This window comes from Colius striatus, chromosome 19 (genome assembly GCF_028858725.1).
Source record: "Colius striatus isolate bColStr4 chromosome 19, bColStr4.1.hap1, whole genome shotgun sequence".
Lineage (NCBI taxonomy): Eukaryota > Metazoa > Chordata > Aves > Coliiformes > Coliidae > Colius > Colius striatus.
The window spans coordinates 3470415-3494847 of record NC_084777.1 but is presented as its reverse complement, the minus strand read 5'-3'; the positions used below and the strand labels follow the sequence as shown (position 1 = coordinate 3494847).

At 48.7% G+C, this 24433-nt stretch overlaps 1 protein-coding gene across 3 annotated transcripts in view; it reads left to right on the top strand.

Moving 5' to 3' along the window:
- Positions 1 to 24433, top strand: part of COL5A1 (collagen type V alpha 1 chain) — a 150171-nt gene that overhangs the window by 59654 nt on the left and 66084 nt on the right. For all 3 annotated transcript variants that reach the window (XM_062011591.1, XM_062011590.1, XM_062011589.1), the window contains exons 5-11: positions 7300 to 7431; positions 9160 to 9306; positions 9422 to 9670; positions 13809 to 13961; positions 14673 to 14729; positions 19185 to 19226; positions 19468 to 19530. In XM_062011591.1, the coding sequence (XP_061867575.1) occupies positions 7300 to 7431; positions 9160 to 9306; positions 9422 to 9670; positions 13809 to 13961; positions 14673 to 14729; positions 19185 to 19226; positions 19468 to 19530 (843 nt within the window). The remainder of the gene's footprint in view (positions 1 to 7299; positions 7432 to 9159; positions 9307 to 9421; positions 9671 to 13808; positions 13962 to 14672; positions 14730 to 19184; positions 19227 to 19467; positions 19531 to 24433) is intronic.

Sequence of the window (24433 nt, the reverse complement as noted above, 5' to 3'; positions counted from 1 at the left end):
CATAAAGCAGACCCCAGAGCTTTTTGGGATCTTTACAGGGGTGATTAGATGTCTCTTCTGAGGTTTCAATTAGGCAAAGTGCCTGGGGGTGAATCAGTGTTGGCAGTGAAGGGATGGGGAGCTGGTGCAGGGAGGATGGTACTTGTGTGGTCAGGGTGGTGAGTCTGGAGCTCAGCTTGGGCTCTTCTCCCATCATTAAATGTCCATTTGAGCTTGGCCAGGTTTTTATTCATCTTGTCTCTTTTCTGTTCTCTTCAAGGCATTGCCAGTCCCTGCATGAGAAGGTCTGGGGGCAGGACGTGGTAGTTTAGTGGACCAAGAGTAGAAAAAGGCTGAGGAAAGGGTGACTGTAGAGACGTTACCTGGGACTGGAGAGAGCAAAGGGGATCTAGGCTGCTGGGATTTGGTGAGGATTCCAGGGAAAAGTGACAGGAGGAAGTCATCAATGATTAATGGGGCTGAGAAACTCAGTCATTCGGAAAGGCAAGAAAATCTTTCACCCGTTGAGGAGAGGAAACTGGAATGGTGGCTGGGTCTGGGCCTGCAGAGCACTGCTGTGTAAATAATCCATCCTGATGACGACTGCTGTCTACATTGCCCTTGAGAATTAGCTCTCTAAGCTGTCACTTAAACAAAAAAGGACTTTAGTATAAGCTCTGGCTTTGCATTTGCTCTGGGTGGTTGGTGTTGTGCCGAGGGCTGTGGCTGCTGCTGGGAAGTGTTTACATTGGGGCCTGGTGTTATTTACATCGCTTGGTTATCGGAGCAGGGGCTGCAGCTGCCTGGAAAGGAACCTCCTATTAGTGTCTCTCTCTGCTAATGACTCGAGTCCTTGAGTGGTATTTGGGTGTTGGCAGAGCAACAGCTTCTTCAGGAGAGCTTTCCAGAATTAGCAAAGCCATCTGGCCTTTGTTCTCCTCTTAGAGAATCACTTGTCCTTCTCCTCCAGTAAGGAGTCCTTGCTAAACCACTCATCATTTGTGTTGTAACGTGGTGTGGACAGACCCAGGTGTGAAACTCAGCCCCTTGCTCCAAAAAGCGCTTTTTTTTCCCTAAGAAACAGCCGTGGGAGCAGCTGCCCTCAGGATCCAGCAGTTATGGATGGAGGAAGCACAACGTGGCGTTGCCTGAGCACGTTTCCATCCATCAGAGCAGGGCTGGGTGGTGAGGGTGGCTCAGAGCAGGGGGTAGAAGGGGTCAGGGAAGGGGAAGAGGCTTCCTTGCCCTGCTCCTTCCATGCCAGCAGCCAGGGCTAGTAGTGAGTTAATGGATCCTCATGTGATAGGAAATTGGGTTCCTCCCCAGGGCTGTAAAATAGAAAGGTTGAAAATTACAGGGGAGGTTAATTACCTTTGAGCCAAAGGGCTTATTTTCCTCTTGTTACTGTGGTTGGGGAAAGAGGCACGTGGGATGTCCAGAGAATTGCTGTAGTTTGTGTTTTGTAAGTTGAGTATCAGAAACACTAAGGGCTTAGCTTTGGGATGAGGATGCAGGCCCAGGCTGATGTGTCATGAGAGCTGAGCTTCTGAGGGTACCTCCAGGTGGGGATGCAGCTGAGAAAGAGAAATGTCCTATCAGTGCTTGAGAGAAGTTTTTCCTTGAAGCTGTATTTGGTTCCAGCGAAATTTCTCTCCCTTTTGTGCATAAATAAACCTGTTTTTTCCTAAAAAGGGCTCAGAAGAGGCTCCTATCTGAGAGCCAAAAGGAGCCATTCTTGTGGTAGCTGGAGCCTGAGAGGGGAAATAGCAGAGGTCTCACGACAAAGCTGCCCCATCCGTTCCTCAGCCCTCTGTGCAGGATGGGGAGGCAAACATCCGGGTTGAGTTTGTCCAGACCACCAAGTATTTGTAGCTGACTCATGACTGTGTGCTACTCAAGCCTCTAGTTTATTTTTTTTAGCCAGACTTTCAGCTGTTTTCTTTCCATTTTGTAGTACAACATTTTTTGGAAGCCCCAAGGATGCCCTTTAGGTACCAGGTGCTCCGTCTGGTGAGCTCATTCCTGCCTGTGGCTGGCCAGCAAGGGAGGGGGTCAGGACACAGGTACAGGGGCTGATGGGGGTGATGAGGTTTTGTCTGACCCCATTGCTGTGGTTTGGCTTTTTTTCTGGAGCAGCTGTGTTTAAATGAGGGACTCTCAGATCATGCAAGTACAACAAAGGATGCACCAATGCTCTGAGTGGTTATTAGAGTCATAGAGGCATTTGAGCTGGAAGAGCCCTTTAAGCTCGAGTGCAGCCTCTGTCCCAGCCCTATCAGCCACCAGCCCATTGCCCTCAGTGCAACATCCACCAGGCTCTGAAACCCCTCCAGGGACTCCAGCACCTCCCTGAGCAGCCCCTTCCAATGCCTGACAACCCTGTCAGCAAAGAAATTCCTCCTCACACCCAGCCTGAACCTCCCCTGGCACAACAATTGTACCTCTGACTTAAGGTCTTGCTAAGCTTGTAGAGCTGGGGGCACGGTGAACTCTGGGTCACCGCTTCCTTTCCTTCCACCACTTCTCCAATACCACTTTGATTCCAACCTGTGCAGACAAGGAGCTGCTGGGAGCCTCCATCCATGGGCAAGTGCTGATGTCAGGTTTTATCAAGTGGAACATCTGAGGGCTGGCAGTCTGTCTCTGAGACAGGGATTAGGTTTTTTGGAGCCTTGCTTGTGGCTGGGAGCTCTAAACTTTCACTTCATCATAGAGCTGCCTTGAACCTCTGCCACTCTTAAGCCACCTGACTGGGTTTGCATTTATGGAGCCAGTGAGTTTGTCATAATAAAACTCAGGAACAAATGGCTTCCAGTAATTTTAAGGGGGTTTTTTTTGTGTGTTACAACTGCACATCCCAGACTTGTGATCGTTCAGCTTAAATGTAGGAGCTTAAAAAAGGCCCATCACGCAGTATTTATTCTTATGGATGTTAAGAGTCTCTAAGACTTCTAGGGCAATGCAATAAAACAAGAGTCCAGTTAATTACCAGTACACTGCAATGAGAAGCCCTGCAGAATCCCAGTATTTATGGAGCTCCTGCCAATGCCAGATGAAGTCACTCCCATTCTCCTCGCCAGCTGTTTGCTTTGTTGAACCACGGCGATCTCTCCAAGCTACTCAAGTTGATGTCATTGGAAGTGATGTGACATTTTTGCACACATATAGAATAAGTGTTAAAAAATGCTCCAGAAGAGCTTTTCCAGTCTTGTCTGGGAGCTGGCTGGGGAGTTGAATTGAACTGCCTTGATGGAACTTAATCCATAAAGCGAATGAGTCATCAGGCATAAATGGCTTTACCATAAATGTCAGGCAGATTCTTACTGGTCCTGACAGTTAGCACTTACATCTGTTTGGTGAAGCAAAGAAAAGCCTTGCAGTTCACAGGCATTTTCATAAATACACTGTCCTGCCTCTTCCTCTTCACAGGAAGCTCTAGGAATAAAGGTCACTGTGTGATTTATTCCCCCTTTTAAGAACTGACTCTCCTGATGAATGGAATATTGGTTATTTTCAGGCAAAAGACATTGACCTTATATTTTTTTACCCCCCTCTCTGTTTCAAATTTCTTGTCAAACCAGGAAAGCACAAGTGTGCCTTGCCTCTGCATGCTAAGTACCACCCCAGTTCCCTGGGCACTCCTGAGCCCCGAGTGCCTGGATGTGTTCGACTCCTTCACCTGCCAGAAGAGGACTTTACCCCACTGTCTGCATGGGCAGATGTCACTGTGCTGGTGACACCTCCTTCAAATCAATACCAGTGTGTTACTGACTTGCTTCCTGACTTAGATACCTCTTTACTTGAAAATAAGTCTCAAAAAGCTAAATGCCTTGGCTGGTAAAGCCTTTAAAGCACTCTCCTCGTGTAACTGTAAGTTCTCTTGTCTTACAAAGGCTTCATGGAAAATCCATAGCAGTGGGGAAATTAATGGTATCTTCGTTATCTCTGCTCCTGCTGAAAAAAGCAGATGCTTGACAGAGGAAGGAGAGAGAGGCTTGTGGTGTTTTGTGTAACCATAACAGTGAAACAAATAGACACTTGAGTGTGGGCAGGGAGTGGGGCTGGCGGCCGCCTTTGTCAGCCAGGGCTGGGGGCAGCTATCTCTTGGTGCAATTTATTAGCAGCAACACACTTGAGAGGACACAAAAGGCTTGTGAACCTCCCAGCATGGCTTGCTCTATTTAAAGTCAGCTTTTTAAATCAAAGAAATGGGGCTCTTGACAGCAGAGCTTTGTGCATCTTTTGTGAAGTTCAGATAGTGGGGCTTTTTATTAGGGGCTAAATTAGCCCATTTTATTGTTTTGCACTGAGGGATGAGGTCAGTTGACTGGGAATCTTGCTAACAAGGTTTTACTCCTGTCTGCTTTTTACAAGTGTTAACATGGGGTATCCACCAGTGCACTTGCTGTTAATGAAGCAAAGATGAATGGTCTAGCAACCCTGTGAGCTCTCCTGCTTCTCCCACCACTGAGCTGCTCAAGCCACGTCAGTGCACTTGAGCTCAGATGCTCCCCGGGGCTCTCATGCCTCCCAAATCGGGTGTGTTGCTTTTCCTTCTGATTTTGCTGCTGGAGCAACACAAAAAGGGTGTGCTTTGCTGGGCAGGGTGATTGATTTGGTTTGAAAAGGAAATGGGAAAATAGCTGGCATGTTGAATGATGCTGGTGAAGCGTGGTGAGCTCTGAAGGAGCTGTCTGATGCAGCTCACGCTTTTTCCTGGCACCCTCCATGGACCAAATTCATTCAGTTACACACTGATTTGTCTCAGGTTCTTGACTCAGCACTGGCAGAAGTTTCCCTTGTTCATCCCCCCTCCTCTCTCACTCAGCAGCAACCACCAGGCCAATGCTGTCCTTTGGTGTGTTGAGTGAGGTTGGGGTTTCTGCCATGGCCCCAAGATCTGAGCCTGTGCCTCCTGGGACTTGCAGATGATGTTTTCAGTCTACTCAAAGGTGCTGCCAATGCCTTGAGCCGTCAGACTCAGAGGATGCTCAGCCCTTGTTGTGCTGCAAGGTAGCAAGGAAGGGTCAAGCCAGAGTTTCTCCCTGTGCATAGCTCGGGAACTGCCATCAGCTGAGACTAAAAGCAAACTCAGCTTTAGCAAATTCTCTTCTGCTTAACCTTTTGCACTGCATTTAGCCTTCATGCTTTTCTTTGCTTTTATCTGTTCCTCAAGGAAACACAGTTATAGTCCTGGTCACTTATAGGATGCAGACTATCAGCTCTCCTTGAGGTGTAAATCCAACCTTATCAGGAAGAAAAACCTTTCAGCCTTCCTTCCTTGCCTCTCAGAGACAAGCACCGAGTCTGCTTTTGTGGCTGTTTTATTTCAGCTTGTGCCAACAGTGCTGGACACTCCCCAGAACCCTGTGGTAACTGGGGAGCTTTAACCACCTAAGTGAGAGAAGGACAGAAATGGCTTAACTCGGGTGTCAAGGGAATGGCAGAGGTCTTGTGTGCAGAAATAGCAGCTGGAAGGATCTTCACATCATCGACTTCAGGCAAATTACCTTGGCCAGGTTGGGCATCCTCCACTAAAGGGACCTCCAAAGGGGCAGCCTGTTTTATTGTTTTTAACTGCTTTTGATGACAGGGATGATAATATATGGTGTGAGTAACCCTGTGACACCTCACAGCTCCTTCAAGGCACTGCTCAGGGGCTGGGTGATGTCCTGTAGCTCACACCATGGCTGAGCTCCCCGTGCAGGTCACACTCAGGTTGTGCCCTGAGCTGTCTGGAAGTGGGGAAAGTTCTACCAGATGAAAAACTGGCATTTTCTGTTCTCCCAATACTCCACTCCCATTTTTAGTGGTTACATTGAAGAAGAAAAAGCCAGAACAGTAATGACAGAACTGCTCTACAGATGTATAAAAACAGCAAAGGGAAAGGGAAGGACAGACTATTTCTCTTTCTTAAAACAGCAAATTGAAACCACTTTGCAGACGTTTCTGTGAAGTTTGTAAAGGTTATTCACAGCAAACAGTGACTAACAAAGTTTAAACTAATCCTCAATTTTAAGGTGACTTGTGTAGCATCTGAGAGGTGCCCAGATGTTACTGTGAGCTGCTGCAGACATGGATGTGACAATCTGCAAAGGGAGAAGGGGAATCCCAGGCAGCCGTAAGCTGCTCGTGCCCCTCGGAGCTGGGCAGGATACTGCCAGGTCCACACGGTCCTTACAGCCTTCTTTCCTGGTGGAAAACAGTGTAAACAGCACTTTTCTTGGGTGAAGTTGGTGTTTGTGGGAGGCTGAGCTCTCCCCATGGGCCCAGCAGCTCCCCTGGCTGGACTGTGTGGAGCTTGCGTGCACACTCCAGACTCTCCCATGGTTTTCCACGGGCTGTTTGCTGCTCTGGCCAGGCTCTGTTTGGAGCTTCTGGTTCCTATTACATGCCCCAGTCATCCTCCCAGTTTTGCTATAATGAGCCTTCTTTTTCCCCTGATGCCTTAGCCATGTTTTTCTATTATTTAATAAGACTTTTCTACCACCCCTGATTAAAGTATCAGCTCTAATAATCCAAGTAGTAAAGCCTTATGTAACTGCCTACTGAATAAACTGGGGTTTGGCATCATGGTTCTTTAGGAAACTAAAGAGCCATTTCTGCTCTGACCTTTGTGGCTGTGCCATGCTTCATCTGCTAGATAGTGAGCAGTCCATTAAGCAGCCACAGGATCTAATGAGCTTGCTCTGCTCCTGGCCTTCAAGAAGCCACTGCAAACTCCTTCACTACTCTTCTCTGATTATCGGGTGCATTTCTGTGTCTGCTGCACTGTTGTGGGTGGAAAATTGAGGTGAGATGACGTAGAAAGAGAGGAGTGATGTCTTTTGTGAGACCACTGGATGGAGGGGGAGAAGTAACGAAGTTTGGAGGTCAACAAGCAGGTTTTTTGGACAGGGCAGGGCAACTCCAGAGCTGCACGGGATCAAGCAGGAAAGGAGGTTTTTATTGTCCACAGGACACTGCTGATTTGGGAAGTGTAGAGCCCTTTTCTCTTAATTTTCCTGCCCTTCCTTGCCCAGGGCTGTCAGCACTGTTGTGTTGCAGGGTGACCTCTCTGCAGATGTGATTATCTGTTGGGAAGCTGCATTCTGGACGAGCGTGAAGCGCGACGGCTTCACACCTCACGCAGCAGCCCCAGATAAGCAGCTGCTTGACTCAGCCCTGGACACAGGAGGGGTTTTTCCCTGGCTCATCTCAGGGAACATACCCCTGTCAGGGGAGGTCATCCTGCCAAGTGTTTTGCTTTTCATTTCTTGGTGGTGTTTATCCCCTCACACCCTCCACCCCCCTGACGCTCTCTCTGTTCCTTCCCCGCAGGGTGACATCCAGCAGCTGCTGATCGTGGCGGACCCCCGAGCAGCCCACGATTACTGTGAACACTACAGCCCCGACTGTGACACCGCCATCCCCGACTCCCCCCAGTCCCAGGACCCCAACCAGGATGAATATGTGAGTCTCTTGCAGGGTCTGGGGATGCTTTTGAAGCAGCACCATCCAGCTCCATGTTGTGGCTGAAACGCATTTGGCTTCAACGCACTTCCTCCCGTCCAGCTTCCCCACGACCCATCTGTAAGGACCAAGATAGGGCTTGTTTTTAGGATGTGCAGGTTCTGATCTTAGCTATTGCCCTTGGGACTTTCCCTCTTTCCCATTTCCAGAGGCTGGAATGAATATTTGCTTGGAGCTCAAAAACTTGCAGGAGAAACAACCCGAGCTAAGTGTGAAATGCTGACCTTCCCTGATGGGTCAGTTCCTGTCCAAAACAGGCAAATGTTTCCAAATGTCAAGTTTTTCTGTTGAGCTTGTGAAAGGATTAAGCAGTTCTTTTTCAATATTCTTTGAAACAACAGGTGTTAGAGGAGGGAGAATCATTTTTTGCCCATATATTTGACATTTGAGTTGCATCTTGGCAGGAAGGTTCCCAACTCATCTGTACAAGCTGCTGTGCTCAGTGCTTTTTTTTTCTACAGAGAAATAGCCTTAGAAAATAAAAAGGGCTGATACAAGATAGCTTTTTACTTCTGCTGCTCAATTAGAAATGTCCAGATGTGGCTGATTTCCAGAAGAACATCACCTGAATTGTACATGTTTTTAAGAGGCCTCAGGCTCTACTCACAGCAGTTCAAGTGCCTGGCACCCTCCTCGATCTGGTTTGCCAGTCCATTTACTCTCCTTGCTTTCAACTGTTCTCAGATCTGTGGGTTCCTGCTGAATTCTCACAAAGCTGTTATGGTGTCAGCCCTTTCCAGTTTAGCTTTGGGACTGAGTTAAGAATCTGAGCCTGGAAGAGCTTTGGGGAGCAGAGCGATGCTCACAAGGCTGTCCAGCCCTGGGGAAGTGCCATAACCACTCTGCCAGCACTTCTGGAGAAATAATAAGTAAAACAAAATAGACATGGGTATGGTCAAAATACATGGTAGTAGGAAAATACAACTCTTCTTTCAGAGCCAGCAGTTCAACAAGGGCTGGCTTGTCTTAGGGCTGTGTTGCTCCATGTAAGAATAACTCTTCCACGTGCCGGCATCTGCTGCCAGTGAGAGCGATGGATGGCAAAGGGATTTGCCATGCCCAGCTGTAACCAAACGTTTAGCTTGTGTTTCATTTTAAGGAATGCCTGATGCTTTGTGGAACATGCTGAAAAGATGTTGTTTTCTAAGCCCCTCCTGCCTGTGGGCCATGGGTGGAACAGGAGTCACAGGGGTGCTGTGAGGATGAGTGGAAACAGCATCCACATTTCTCAGAGGAGCTGCATGATTCAAGTGTTTCTTCCCCTCTCTGAATGTGTCAGATGTGTGACCCAGGAGGTCTCAACAATCTGAGGTTAAAAAAGAAAAGCCAAAAAAGGAGAGGGGGTGGTGTGTGTCTTTTTTGGTGGTGTTATCGTGGGTGACTGAATTGGTGTAGGGTAGGTTCATCCTCTCTGATAAGGGAGAACATGCCACAGGACTGAGAGGTTATTTGGTATGTCCTAAATCACAGCCCTTGCCAAAGCAGCCCAAGTCAGGCTCTTGGTGAAGGTGGCACAGAAGATGATGAACAAAAGGAAGGGCAAGATACCAATGTGTTGATCTGCATCGTGGCATGGCTCTGTTGACGTGAAATAATGTCTGTAAGAGCTGGCAGGAACACACTTGGGTGCTGCCAGCTTATTTTCTGCTTCTCACCTTCTCTTTGCAGTACACAGATGGGGAGGGAGAAGGTGACACCTACTACTACGAGTACCCCTACTACGAAGACGTTGATGAAGCTGTAAAGCCAGAAGCACCCCCCACCAAACCCAGCACTCCCGAAGTGGCTGCTGGGGAGAGGCCTGAAACCAAACAGGTACCAACACAAGGTCTTGGCACAGATGCAGCTGAGAAATGGCACCTTTGTAGAAGGAGAGGTGGAGGATTTTCTGTTTTGCCTGTCTGATTCTGGCCTTTTACTTCTACAACAGGACTATCCCGGCCCCACGCCGTCGCCTGATGGAGGGGACCCCAGCAAGCAGGCAAAAGAGGATGCTACAGTGGATGACCCCCTGGTAGATGAGTACAACTATGAAACCATTAATGAAGAATACTTCACACCTCTCCCTTATGAAGATATCAACTACAATGGAGAAGTAGACACCCAGGGTGGACTGACTGAAAACGCTGTGGAAGCTGAACTCCCCACGAGCACTGTCATCACCTACAACGACACCAATGTAATTCTCATGACTGCTTTTCCCTTCCCCTTTGTTTTTCATTCATTCTGGCATTTCATAGCCCTGAGAGCAAAGGAGATGTGAATCATCCATATGGTAAATCTCTAAGTGGTTTGGGCAGCTGTTGGGAGAGGAAGTTCCTTGTAAAACATTTTCACTGCAGATCCTGCAGGGCGTGGAACGCTGATATTTAGAATTTGATGAAGGATCATTCCCCTGGAAAAAGCTGTTCATATTGACATCTGCATTTCTCTGTGAGAAGTGCTTGTCTGACAAGAGGAAACACGAGGGTTGGTATTAAAATCTAAGTAAAGCATTTTGTTTCAAAGCTATTAATATAAATCCTTAAAGTGTTGATTTGATGGAGAACATCAATATTTTCCACTGAATAGCATCTTTCCATTTTTGAGATGGTAAGTTAAAAAAACCCAACATTTAAGCACTGGGACAGCCCCTTGATCTCACAGAATCTTAAGGGTTGGAAGGGACCTCAGTCTGCTGTGTTCACCCAGAGCCAACCCCTCTGTTTCACCCAGATCTGCTCAAGGATGAGACCAGTCCAGATCCCACAGCTCACGTTTCTGTTGGAGCAATTGCAGTTTTTACCCACACTTGAATATGCTTCAACTCCAATAGGTTGCACTTGAGACTCCGAGACTTGCCCACTTGTTGCCTTTTCTATTGGTGCTCAAATAGAGGACCCTTGGTCTCATCCTTAGATGAGACTGAGGGAAAATGTCATGCAGCTGTGTGCTGTATAGCTCACTGTGCAAGGAAATATATGTGTTAGATGAAGCAAGTTCTTTGTTATCCAGGAGCATCACAAGGGAAGCTGGTAGGGGGATAATGTTTCCTGGAAGGTAGGATGGGACTTGGCAGAGTTTTGTGGTGGTTCCTCAAACAGACAATCACTTAGTTATGGGATTGTCAAAACTCAAGGTCTTCTGAGAAACGCTGCAGGGTGGCAAAAGAGACAGCAAAAGTTGGCCAGTATATTTGGAGTCAGACCTGGAATCATGAAGGGAAAAGTGTCAGGGGAAGTGTCCAAGCAAAGAGCTGAGCAGCTGGAGCAAGGCAAGGATGGCATGATGGAGGTGGAGTCCAGCCAACTGGGGATAAAAAATGTGGTGGTGGAGGAGGAGGTCGAGCAGCCCAAAATGATACACAGAGAAACAGATAAAGCTCCAGCGTACCGAGGGAGCAAGTGCCAACCTGAGAGAAGCCACTGATGGGAAACTTTGCTGTTTCCTGACAAAGAGACAGAAATCTTTGGCCAAGCTTGAACTTTCTAATAGAGAGGAATTAAAGATGGGGGAGCATGTCCTTAAAAAAAAAAAATGGAAGAGGAAATAAGGGGCTCAAAGGAAATAGAAGAGGAGGAAAGTTCAGGTAAGGAAACACACGACAAAGCTTTCCTGTGTGGAAGGTCAGGCTGCTCTCTGCAAAGCATCTCACAGGGAAGAGAGTGCAAACTGTCCACCTCCAGCAGCTCCAAAAGAAAGCTCTGTGATGAGGAGGATGTAGGACTGCTCCTGGGGCGGGAGGATGCTCCACTGCATCGTTTAGATGATGAGCAGAGGAAAAGACAAAACCTACCTGGCTGAAGGAGATTTGTGTGCACTGAGATGAAAGCTCGTGCAGTGTGACAAGAGGACGTGGATTTCAGGTTTACACCTTGGTGCAGGAGCTGAGGGCCCTGCCTGGAGCCATGAACTCCTAGGGAAACTAAATCTTTTCATCCAACTGCAGAGCAAGCTGCTTTATGAGCAGTATGGAAGTGGGGATCAGGATCTCGTGTGTGTAATTGCCTGACTAATATCTGTTATTAGAAACAGGCTTTCAGTGGGAGGACACAGCCTGCTGAGGTGGCTGCAGAAGCTTGTTTGCTCTTAAAAATATATATAGAGAGAAAAAAATCTCCTAAGTTTTCTGGCTAGTTTGGGAAACAAAATAGTGCTCGTGCTCATGACTAAGCATGGCATAACTTCAAGCAGCTCCAGGTTTCTGCCTGCAGCCAGAGCCCCCCGTGGTGTCCAGTGACAGGAGAAGGGCTAACAGGCACATGCTGGAACACAGAAAGTTCCACCTAAACAAGGAAAAACTGCTTTACTGTGCAGGTGAGAGAGCCCTGGCCCAGGCTGCCCAGGGAGGGTGTGGAGGCTCCTTCCTGGGAGGTTTCCAAACCCACCTGGACATGTTCCTGTGCCCCCTGAGTGAGGGGAACCTGCTTTAGCAGGGGCTGGGGCTGGAGGAGCTCTGCAGGGCCCTTCCCACACCAACCATGCTGGGATTCTGTGAAGACTGTAATGCTTACAAAAGGGGGTTTAGTTTTACACAAGTGAAACTTAGTGGAGCCTATGCAAGAGGTTTCAGAGGCAGGTGTAGTCACAGAACTCTCCTGGGCTTGTGTTTCATTATGGCTAATAACTGTGATAAATGCCAGTGAAGCAATTCCAAGATTTAGTGGGCAGCAATACTCCTGTGAACAAGAAGAGCTGGGGACAGATATATTTTCTTCATTGCCTGCTATTCATCAGGCAGTTTGCTTTACTTGTCCAGTGCTTCCTATCTGCATTGCTTCTCAAAAGGGAAGGCTACAAGGTAATTTAAATGCATCTGTTATCAGCCAGGGAGAGTCACAGTATTTTGCACACTGGACTGCTTTCTGATTCAGTTTGTCCAACAGCATTGTTAAGAAGGTTATTTGTAGGCTTTTGTTTTGGTTTTTCTCCAAAGCACCTGCAAATCTCAGCATGGAGAACTTTCCTTCTCTGGCCACTTACTCAGAATATCAGATCTTGACTTGGGGACCTGAATCAAAGTGTCAAACCAGATAGTTTTGTCCTTCATTTCAAGAAAAGCAATTTAAAGCAAGCTTGCTGTTTTATCCCCAAAAGCTTTAAAGCAAGATAAACAGGTTTTAAGGTTTCAAAGTGCAAACCCAGATAAAAGATTTCAAGGAGGATGAAAGCTGTGTGTGGTAGCACTTGGGTCTGTTGGAACAGTGGGAAGGGAAAAGAATGCAAAGTTTTCCAAATTGCCTAATTGAGTAATTGCTAAACCATCATTTCTGCAAAGCCCAGGTGATGTTTGCCAAGGTAAAAGAAGATGGGGTGACAGAGCCACAATTGTCTTAGCCCTAGGCTTATTCTTACCTGAAAACCTCTTGAATTTAGATACAAGTGTTCATGCTTATGGGTTCTGAGCAGTGTTGGCACAGAAACAAGGGCTGCAAGTAGCAGTGGCAATTAGTGATTTGGAGTTCCTCGTAGTAAGGAGATGATTTCTCTGGCAAGCACTGGGAATTTATGGACCATTTTGGTCATTACCTGGATGGGAAAGAACAAAAAGTATCAGCAGCACGTGTTCTTCACAGTGATATGATGCCAAGAGGTGGTTGCATGCCAGGCTGCAGGAAGCACGGGGATGTTGTGATCCCTGTCTAGATGCCCTTGCTTGTGGTCCATAACATCTGTTGCCATAAGGATTCAGAAAGGATTCGGGGGTTAATGCATCAGATTGGTGGAAAAAACCCCTCTGCTTCTGCTCTTTGGACATGGACAAATGCATCTCCAATCCCAGACTAAACACAGGGGAGGGTTTTCTCGGAGCAAGTTGGATGTGTCCACGTTTCCTGCTGTAATCAGATACTTGTGGCACATTGTGGCTTCAATGTGCATTTTAAAGTTGAGGCTGGATGTGCAACTTTTTACACTTAATCACCCAGTGTGTCCAATGCTGGGGCTGTGTTTCAAGGCTTGAAACTTCCATTCCCTGTTTCTTTAGGCTTTTAGAGTTGATGGGGCCCTCCTGACGTGAGCTGTTCCTTTGTGCTGTTTTATTTTCCTTGCTCAGACTTTTACACTCAGAGTTATCTCAGGGATCAAAAAAAAATCCCAGGGAAAGCCCAAGTGTACACTTTGACATAAAGATCCTCTCATCCTTCTTGGAGAAGCTCTTTCTACACCAACAGAGAACTTAAACTCCCACGATTTAACTTCTCTTGTGCTTTTTGTTTGCAGCTGTTATTATAAAGCATCCTCACTTTGCAAAACCCATTGTCTTCCCCTTATATTTCCAGCATGTTCACCCCTAGAGAGATAAGCACCCTGACATCTTGCTGCTCTTTTGTTTCCAGCCTGCTCAAGGAGGAGATGACCTGGATAAAGATTTCACCGAGGAAACAATAAAGGAATATGATGGGAATTACTATGACAACTATTACGACCGAACAGTCTCTCCTGACATTGGCCCTGGCATGCCTGCTAACCAGGACACCATCTATGAAGGGGTAAGAGAGTTCATTTTCCATCAAGGGTGGACCTGGTGCAAAATGTTTGCCCTCCCATGCTTTCCAGCATGGAGATGAGCAATGCAAAATCCAGCAAGAGCATCTGGCTTGGGTTGATGCACCTGCACTGCACGTGGTTTGTGGAAGCTGCCCTGTTTCTTTCCTATGCAAACATCAGCAGTCCTTTGGTCATAGAAGCACAGGATCTCAAGGGCTGGAGGGGATCTCAAAAGCTCATCCAGTCCAACTCCCCTGCCAGAGCAGGACCACCCAGAGCAGGGCACACAGGAACTCATCCAGCTGGGTTTGGGATGTCTCCAGAGAAGGAGCCTCCACAGCCCATCTGGGCAGCCCCTGCCAGTGCTCCCTCACCTCAACAGGGAACAAATTCTTCCTTGTATTCCTTTGGGAACCTTTTATGTTCCAGCTTATACCCATTGCCCCTTGTCTTATCTCTGGCCATCACTGAGCACAGCCTGACCCCATCCTCCTCACACCTTATGTGTTTGTAAACACTCATGAAGTCACCCCTCAGTCTCCTCCAAGCTGAAGTGCCCCAGCTCCCTCAGCCTTTCATCACAAGGGAGATGCTCCACTCCATCATCTTGGTGGCACAAGTTGTCCCAGCAGCTCCTGTTTCTGCTTGGAGTGGGGATGCTGATGCAGGTGATGGGTTTTTGATTGTCTGGCTTTGTGTTTCCTTTGCTGCAGATCGGTGGCCCCCGGGGTGAGAAAGGACAGAAGGGGGAGCCTGCGATTATCGAGCCGGTAAGGACTGACATGGGTTTGGTGGTACAAGGGTACAGGGAGGGTGTTTGCTGTGGCTTGGTGCCCTCAGTGGTGACTGCTGGGAGGAGAATTTCCCATGGAGGACCTCCTTGGTTCATTTAAAACATTTTAACATGAAATACTGTAATTTGTTTAAAAAAAAAATCACCAGCCTTGCAGAAGTGTCCTGAATTGTGAAGGAAGTGCCACATTTTCCATGAAAGCTCTCATTTACCAAAATCAGACCCTTTAGAGCTGAAGGGAGAGGGCATTGCCCACCTCCCTGGGGCTTGGGAAGTGCCCCTGGCTCAGCCATGGACCCTCCCCGCCAAGCTCCCGCAGCCCGTGGCCGGGTCATATCCTGACCTGAACTTGCAGCTTGGGGCCGCCTTTGATTGTGCAACTAATGGGTTTATCTCTGTGGAAATAAAAGGGTTCTCCCTGCACACAGCTGTGGGAGCAGAGAGCTTTGCTCCTCTGCCTGCTTTCCCAACTGCTTTCCACTGCCAGGCCCAACCCTGTGTCATCCCAACACTCTTTTTCTTCACTGTTCTCTTTCTGCCTGTTTCTGAGGTTGGTTTGATTTCTAAGGAATGGTTACAAACTGTCTCTGCCCTTTGCAGTCTACAAAAGATGTAGATGCCCAACTGAGCACCCCTGAGGTGAGGGTAGAGCCTCTCTGCTCCCCAGCTGCCCTCGTGGTGGGGAGGGCTGGTGTTTGCCAGAGGTGCCCGTTGAGCAGAGCACGAGGCTGTTGGCTGATACTTGGGTGTCTGTCCCTCCTTGTGTGTCAGGATGCCAGGATACCTGCTCCTCCCCAGGCTGGAAATGGGACTTTGGGTCCATACAACCACTTCCCCTGAGCCTTGTTCCGAAAGGACTGAGCACATGCTTGCTGCACACCAGCAACTCAACCTAATTTTCCTTGGCAGAGAGCCACCAGGGTGCCCAGTGTCGGGGCAGCACTTCCCATCAGTCAGAGCCCATTGTGTTTCTTTCAGTCCTTCCTTCCTTTCCTTCTTTGTCTGACACTTTTGCAGATAGTGGGAGCAGGAGGGGGTGGGGAGAAGCTGGGGTGCAGCAGCAGGGCTTTGAAGAGCCTGGAGGGAGTGCCTTACAAAAGCATTTCTGACCCTTCCTTCCTTCTCTTCCTTTCTGGATCTCACTCTGCAAACAAAAGGAGCCAGTTGCTTACCAGAGGTGTAGGAAACGTGGGGGGCAGCCGAAGCCCACGAAGAGGATGGCTAAAACCCAGCCTGTCCTGTCCAGAACCAATCTGAAATGCTACAGAGCGAACAAAATAGTGAAGTTTAATCATCCAGAAAGAATTTGGCTGCCTGTGCTGTTTCAAAACACTGCAGCACATATAGCTTTTGCCAGCAAGTAAACAAGACCAAATGCTGCCTTCTCCCTCTCTGTGCAGTTCCTTTTCTGCACAGAAACTCACGTTTGCTGCGCTCTTTAGCTCTGTCTTGTCTTTTTTTTTCCAGGGGAGCTGCAGCAGAGGGGGAATAAAAACCACAGGCAGAGTTGTGATTCTGCTGGGTTTTCTCTCCCTCTCCTCCAAACGTGCTCCCTTCAATCCTTGCTCTGTGCTGACACTCGCTGGAAGCGGTGGGCAGCACAGGCGGAGGGTGAGGGCTGTAGCCAGGGATGGCTGACACCTTGCATCCCAGCTCTGGAGGTACCAGGAGGCTATTTTTGCATCCTCACAGCCTTCTCTCCCCTTTGGGAAGGCTTTGACCAGCCTCTGCATGGCACGTTTGTGTGTTGCAGCCAGTTTTTAGGCTGTTTCTATGATATTGGCGTCATTTGTGGGTGTTGATTGAGGGGAAGCAACACCCTGTTTTCCCTTGGGAGAGTCTAAATCCATGGTTTACTTGTCTGCCCCCAAGGTGATCATCCTCAGTGGCATCTCTCCCCTGGGCCTGATCCCCAAACCCTCCCACGTCCCCATTGCTCCTGTGACGAGCAGTCATATAAACAGTGGAGGGTTTTTTGCTGGGGAGAATATCCAGATGTCCCTAGAGCTAGAGCTCAACATAAACCAACAGATAAATATGGGAAGATGCCAAGGATGTTTGCAGCACAAATTGGCTAATTAGCCCAGGCTCTTTTCCCCTCCCAAGGTTCTGCAGCTGGCCGTGGGAAGCAGAGCTTTGGTGCTCTGCATGCTCAGACCATGGTAGTGCTGGCATCCAGCATCCCAAAACTGCCCTGGGGAGACATGTGTGAGCCCTGACTCTGTATCAGCACAGAGAGAATGATTAGCTTCTGGTTTGGAGCCTTCCACACCAAAATGTGGCATCATTTGTCTCAGCAGGGATGGATCTTGGAGTGTCAGTATGAGGAAAGGTTTGCTGGGACCTGTGCCCCCTGGTCCAGGGGAACCTGCTTTAGCAGGATGATCTCTGGATGAGCCCTAGAGGTCCCTTCCAACCCCCACCATTCTGGGATTGTGTGACCTTTGAGGTTTCCTGTGCAGCATTTCTGTGGCGTGTCTGAAAAGGAGCTTGGTGGATGCCTTTCTCCTGGGGTGCCTTCACCAGCATAGCTCACCTCTCTTCTTGGTAGACTCTGTCAGCAAATAGTGCAGGTAGAGGAATGTGGTGTGGGGTGAACCCTTAATGGCCACCCAGAGAGAGCAGTGTCCCTGTGGCAGTGAAACTGCTGTCAAATAGGCACTGGGCAAAGTCCATGACCTGAACTTGTTCACTGGTGAAGAATGGCTGCACAGGCACTTCTGTGATGACAGCAGCAGAAAACTTCCCCAAGAAATCCAAATGGAGCAGAAGCCAGATTTTAAACGAGGTGGTAATGAGTGCTGGGGACACTGGGGAAGACAGCAACTAGTGCTGGCTGTGCATGAGGGCTGCAGACATAAGCATCCCACTAATGGGAGCAGGCATGGTTCATGGCAGCATGTTTTTACCCAATTTTTTGCTCCTCTGGGCATAGAAATTGTGGCTTTTGGGGTAGGAATGCCTGGATTTTCCTTTAGACAGTTCAGATTCGTTCAGCTCAGCCTTGTCTGCTGTAGTGGTTGCCATGGGGTCAGCTGAGGCTTTTGGCACAAGAGCCCGAGCCCAGGAGCCCAGCCAAGGGTGACCCAAGACCAGTCCCTGCACTTGCTTCCTCTGGGCTCCTTCCATATGAGCCAGCTGCTTATCAACAGATTTTTACAGGCTGATTCCATCCCATAGGAGAAGTGTCCCTGTTTGCTACACATGGTGCCACACACTGGGACTGCTTTGGCTCAGGCTGGATGCTGCTGGGGAGTGGTGGCCAGTGGGCCAGAGATAAAAGGACAGTGCTTACTGTGGGACTCTTCCCAGCAGATCATCCTGATGCCTTCTGGAAAGCATTGTTCAGGTTTCTTCCAGGGTTTCTTCCCTGCTTCAAAAATACCCATGAGGAGAGGGGAGGAGAAAAAAAAAAAGCAGCTCAATTCTGAGTACATGATAGACCTGATTTAAAGTTATGACAAAATATTTAGATTAAAAGGAATGGAATAACATTATCCTACCATTTTGCCCACACAGTGATTTTCTAGGTACACAGAGTAAATCACAGCATGCAGTCTGCTGGGAAAGTCGTTGAAAATAAAAAACCCCAGCCCTTGCAATTTGATTATTAACTTTCTTTAAAGCTACTTGAGTCTAGAAACAGCTTCTTTCTGAAGAGGAGCTCTTCTCCCACTCCAGTACCATCAAAGCTTGGTGTGTCCAAGGGTTTACCCTTTGCTTGGCCCATGAGTAAAAGGAGAAGGGTCATGGTTAGTGACCTTGTATTGGGGTGAGGGTAGCCTTGGTGTTGGGGAAAGGGCTGTTTTGCTGTGTCAGTGTTTAATTAGATGGCATTTGGCTTTGCAGTAGGTAGTGCCTTTTGTGTATTGGGGACACAGGAGATGTCACACAGAGAGGATGGAAACCCTTCAGCCCTGGGTTGCCCAGACTTCGCAGCCAGACATGGCTTGTTTAAGAACCAATAAAACATTGGGCTTTCCAGCCCCATGGTCAAAGTGACTCTGAGGATGAAGCTGCTGAAGGGTTTGGAGAACAAGTCTTATGAGGAGAAGCTGAGGGAACTGGGGGTGTTTAGCTTGGAGAAGAGGAGGCTGAGGAGAGACATGAGCACTCTCTGCATTTACCTAATAGGAGGCTGTAGTGAGGTGGGAATTGGTCTAAGTAACAAGTGGTAGGAGAAGAGGAAACACAAGAATTGCACAAAGAGAGGTTTAGTTTGGAGCTGAGGCAGAACTGTTTCCCTGAGAGGGGTGTCAGCCCTGTGCCAGGCTGCCCAGGGAGCTGGGGCAGTGCCCAGCCGTGGAGGGATCCCAAAGCCATGGAGCTGAGCTGCTGAGGGTTAATGCTGGGCAGGGTGAGGGGAGGGCTTGGATGATCCTGTGCTTCCATGTGCCTTGCTAATGACTGTTCTTTTCTTCCTCTTGCTCAGGGGATGCTGGTGGAAGGCCCACCTGGACCAGAAGGCCCAGCAGTGAGTGCGATTCTGTCTCCCCGCGCGCGGCTCTGGGGCGGTGGGAGCACGTGGAAGGCTCCGCTGCCTCCGGGCTCTGTGGCTGCCATATGTCACACGTGTGCAGAGAGCTTTGGGCTTGCTTTTCTGCTGCAAAAATAAACAGAAAGCTCTAATTCTTTCCCTGCTCCTTGTACAAATATGTTACAAATAACAACACGTTTCCCATTAGTGGCTTTTTTCTCTGTCCTTTCTCTCCTAGGGCCTTCCAGGACCCCCAGGACCAACTGGACCCGTGGGCTTAATGGGTGACCCAGGGGAGAGAGTGAGTACCCATGTTCTTCTCCTCTTTAGCTGAAATCTTGAGTTGTGTGTGTTGGGACTGTGGTGTATTGCTGCAGCCCTAAAATGCTGCTCACCCTGTAATAGCAATCTCTGAGACAGCCCTGAAAGCAGCTTACAGTAGGGTACAGGGCAGACCTTTGAATCCAAAGGGTTGGGGAACAGCCACCCTAGCCAAATGCATTAAGCAGTTTTCTCCAGGTTAAAACCAAGAGTAAGGGTGACAAACCCTGTGCTCTCTATTTGCACCCTTTGGCACATGGCCACTCGTTCTGGTGTAGGAACTGGGCTGTGACACTGGGAAAACAGGATAAGCAAACATGGAGCTGTTAGCACAGTCAAATGAGGTTCTACAGTGATTCTACATTCTCATTCCAGCTGGTGTCATGAGCTCTGGCAGAGGGTTTGGGTTGAGTCCAAGGGTCATGCCAGCACCCCTGTTCCTTGCTCCAGGTGGGAAGGTGGCTCTTGTGCAGCACCTCTCCTTTTCTGTAGGTGGATTATTGGTCTGTACCAGTGAGCACTAGAGACTGATTTATGTGCTTCAGCAATGCAATGACTTAGGTTTTGCATGTTTGGTTTTGATGTTGCCTTAAATCGGTTTGTCCCTGGCAGCCACTGCTTTGGAAAGTGCTGCCTGCAGAAGCCTCCAGCTTTGGGGTGTCTCATGGAAGGCAACTGCTCCCCAGCATTTTTGTGGACTGTGGCTTCAAATCCTATAGTTTAGCACTTCACTCAGAATTGTGTATTTATTTGTTACTGCTGAGTGCTCACCTGGGATCAGGAGTGACTCATGTTTTGGGAACTGCTGGACTTCAGCCTCAGGTCAACAAGTGATGCACAAGCACCATTTCAGTGGCAACCTGTGTGCTTGGCAATGCCAAAAATTAAGACCCACTCCCCAAGCTGTCTCTGAAATGACCCTCATACCATATGCTTCCCTTTTGCTTTTGTTCACCCATGGTTCAAGCCTGTTTCCCCTCTCTGTCAGAGGCAGACAGGCAAGTGGGTACCCATCTGCAGCTGCCTGGGCAGAGGGGGACTAAGCTGCTTACCACTCCCAGCCCTGCACCCAGAGGGAATTTCACCCTGGCATCTAGTGGAAAAATCACCATAGCACAGGTGGAATTTGGCTTTGCACAGAGGCTGAGGTGATATCAGCCTCAGAGCAGCTCAGTTTGGGTCTGAAACTAGAAGAGTGCACACGGTGCCCTTGAGCAATGCTGGTTTTGGTGATGGAGCTCTACAATGGGAGAAGAGCTGCTCCTGTCTCAGTGCAGCCCAGTGGGGTGGCATTCAGGGCTGCAGGCTGGCACAACAGCAGCACAGGGGACACATAGCAGCAGCAGTCGTGCCCAGGGAGGTGGTGGAGTGGTTGTGACATGATTGAGAAGGAGAGGCCCTGGCTGTGCTCCATCAGTTGGTACCTGCAAGCTCAGAAAGTCAATACACAGCTGCAGGCTCAGCCCATGGCCAGGAGCCAGGGCCACCACTCAGAGAGGTTGGCCTAACCCCTGAGACACCATGGTCCTGCTTCCTCCTGCCTCCAACAGAGGCACTAAAGGGAGGGCTCTGCATCCTTGGGTGTCATAGAGGACAGGCAAGCTGGGCAAGGTCCAAGCAGCAGTTTGCCTCTTGAAGTGGTCTGGGATTACTCAGAAGAGCTGTGTGGGTTCATCAGTCTCTTGGTGGGTGTTCACCCTGCGTAGGTCCTACATGGTGCCCAGCTTTCTCTTCTTCTCCCCTTGAAGCTCTGCTTCTGCTCCAAAGAATTCAGTTGCCTGGCAGATGACCCTGCTGATGAGGGAGTCTGTATTTCTGCCATTTGTGTCCTGGCAGCTGCAGGCATTTGCTGTCCAGGCTCCTTGGAAAGGCCACACAAAGCCAATCAGCAGCAGAAACACTGTCCCCAGTGATGGTGCTCCACACCCTGAGCTGAAAGGCACCGTTTGCATTCTAGCACCAACAGCACATCCCGCTTCTCTGAGTGTCCAGAACAGGACATATTGTGCATGGAGAAGTGATGAACTTGCAGAGCCAGGAACTGCAACTGCATTAAAACACTCCTTTTCAATTAGAGCAGCTCCTCTTTTAATTTGTTTGTTATTAACCCTGCACATAGCTCATGAATTTACACAACACTTCTGCGTGTACAGGGAGGAACGTTTCCTCTGCCTGCCTCTGATAGAAAGACTTTTTATTTGCAATCAGGCAGGTGCACTGAATTAATACACCAACAATATTCAGCTATGTTAATATTGGCCAACACTCATTTAGCTCTGTTTTATTCATGGTGTCAGTGTGTTCATTTATTTTCCAAGGCGAGGAAGCGCCTGCGTCAGCGGCAGAGCTGCAGAGCAGCCTGTTTGTGGGAGGTTTCAGAGGACTCATCTAGGGGGGAGGGTGGTTTAGGATGACTTAGGCAGGTTTCTACAAGCAGTGGGAAGAAGGAAATGTGGCACTTGGGAGAGCAGAAAGCTATTTTGTGGGTGCTCTGCTCTGGAATGAAGAAAAGTGGGAGAATGTGCTCCTTTGAATGAAGTGAGCTCCAGCATCAGAGCAAATGAAGCTCTGTTACTTGACCCCACTGTGTGTTGGAAGTCTAGGGGAGTCTGGGTGCTCAGGTTTTGGTCACTGCCTCTGGGGGAAGGCTGGTTGCAAAGCAACACTTATGTCTTCCAAGATCATACAGTCGATACATCCCAAAGGACTTATTCCCCTGAGAACCGTTTTGCATCTCAGAAGTCTAATAAATGGGATCCCTGAAACCCTTCTTGGGGTTCTGAAAGGCTTGACATTTTCAGAGTCCCTTTTTCCTCCATCAGATGGCATGGGCTGCCCTATCTAGAAGACCCTCAATTCACAAGACAGATCTTCTGTTGCACAAGTTTCTGACCAGGGGCTGAAAATGGCAGAACAATAATTCTAGAGACAAACACTTGAAGCAAATGTTGAGACTCAGTTAGTGTGGGCTGTTGGGCATCACTCTATCACTGTCTGCTGCTCAAGGAGCCTGAGCACTAGCACACTGAGGTTTCAGTTTAAACATTCCCTTGAAATATTGCATTAGTGTTTGCACTCAGCATGGCATTTTAGAGCACTGCACCAAATGAAAGTTGAAGTCCCCATCCCTGCCTGCTATATATCAGCAAACCTCTATTTACATAACGAGTGACACAGATTTACACCAACTGGGAGCCTGGCATGCTGCATTTCTTAAAGGCATTCATGAATTTAAACTTCCAAAGTGCTTGATGGGTTTGATTTGCCTCCATGCCATTGCCCCCCACTGCTCAACCCCACGAGGAAAAGATCTCACACACCCAATCTGAAACAAAGAGATGCGTTTATGTACAAAAACGTCACATTTGTCAGGCAGAGTACACCCAGAGAGGCAAACAAGCTCATTCCTGATCCATCATACACAGGGTTGGAGTTAAAGGAGGAGAGAAAGAGGGAAGAAAGTTTATTATATAAAAGGAGTCTGGCCTAAATGATTTCTTGTGCTTGTGCTCCAACAGATGGGGCTGCCCTCTGCAGCTCATCAGCAGAGGCAGGGACTCCGCTGTCGGCCAGACTGAGTAAACACCATGAATGTAACATCATGAGCTTGTCTTGAAAAATGGATGGGCTGGTGTGTTATGCATCTTCCCTTTGGCACTGAGGGAGCTGCTGGGGTTTGGGGTTTTTTTTGCTGATAAATCACTGGCTGCAGAGCTGTCTGCTGCAGCACTGGGAGCAGCGTTGTTATTCCGGGCCAGTTGCGGTGCAGAGCTCTGCTCCTCGGCCACAGAGATGCTCTGCCCTGTAATTGGGGGGCAGGTTCAGCCACAGCCTGGCTGGAGCGATGCTTGGCTGGGGCAGGGTGGAGTAGAGGCTGCTCTTCCTCCCCCAGCCTGGTGCTGGGCTCTAATTTAGTGCTTGAAACTTTGACTTGAGCGTTTTGGGATCCTTTGTTTAAGAGGGAGATGACAAAGTGTTAAAGTTGGATGTGACACGGAGGGGATGAAAGAAGAGGGTGCAAAGAGATGTGCCAAGATCTTGCTGGAAGAGGGATCTTGGGGTGTTCAGCCTGGAGAAGAGGAGAGTGAGGGGAGGCAGGAGCACTCTGTGCAACTCCCTGACAGGAGGTTGTGGTGAGATGGGGCTCAGCCTCTGCTATCCTAAGTAATGAGTGATAGGTCAAAAAGAACCAGCCTCAAGTTGTGCCAGAGGAGTTTTAGATTGGAGCTGAGGCAGAACTGTTTCTCTGAGAGGGGTGTCAGCCCCTGTGCCCAGCTGGGAGTGCCCAGCCCTGGAGGGACCCCAAAGCCATGGTGCTGAGGTGCTGAGGGCTGTGGGTCAGTGCTGGGCTGGGCAGGGTGAGGGCAGGGCTGGGACTGCAGCAGCTTCAAGGGCTTTTCCAGCTGAAACACTCCTATGAGTCTGTGTTTGACCCCAATTTCCTTTTGTTTCTATGACAGTGGGGCAAGGATAACACATCAAATGGTTTGGTTTGGTTGTTTTGGCTTTTTTTCAAATGGTCTGATTTTAGGGACTTTGTAACCTCTTTCTCTTTCCCTCCTCCCTTTGCCACCTTTATCCCCCTCCCTTTGCCTTGTGGGGTGAGTGTGCAACTCTGGCACAAGCTCTGGCTTGTCTGTGTCCCTGTATCTTGTCCATGTGCATCTGTGATTTGTGGTTTTATGTTTACTTCTGGTTGATGTCTGCATGGGCTGGAGAGTTTCAGGCAAGTTGAGGAGCATGAGAACTAACAGGTATTTGCTGTTTGCCCTTCCAAGAGCTTTGGTTCTCCACAGATGGATTTATTACTGGTGTTTGTTATACAGAGGAATGTCCAAGTCCTCAAGCTTGAGCTGTTGGTCAGGTAGTCCAGTCTGTCTTGC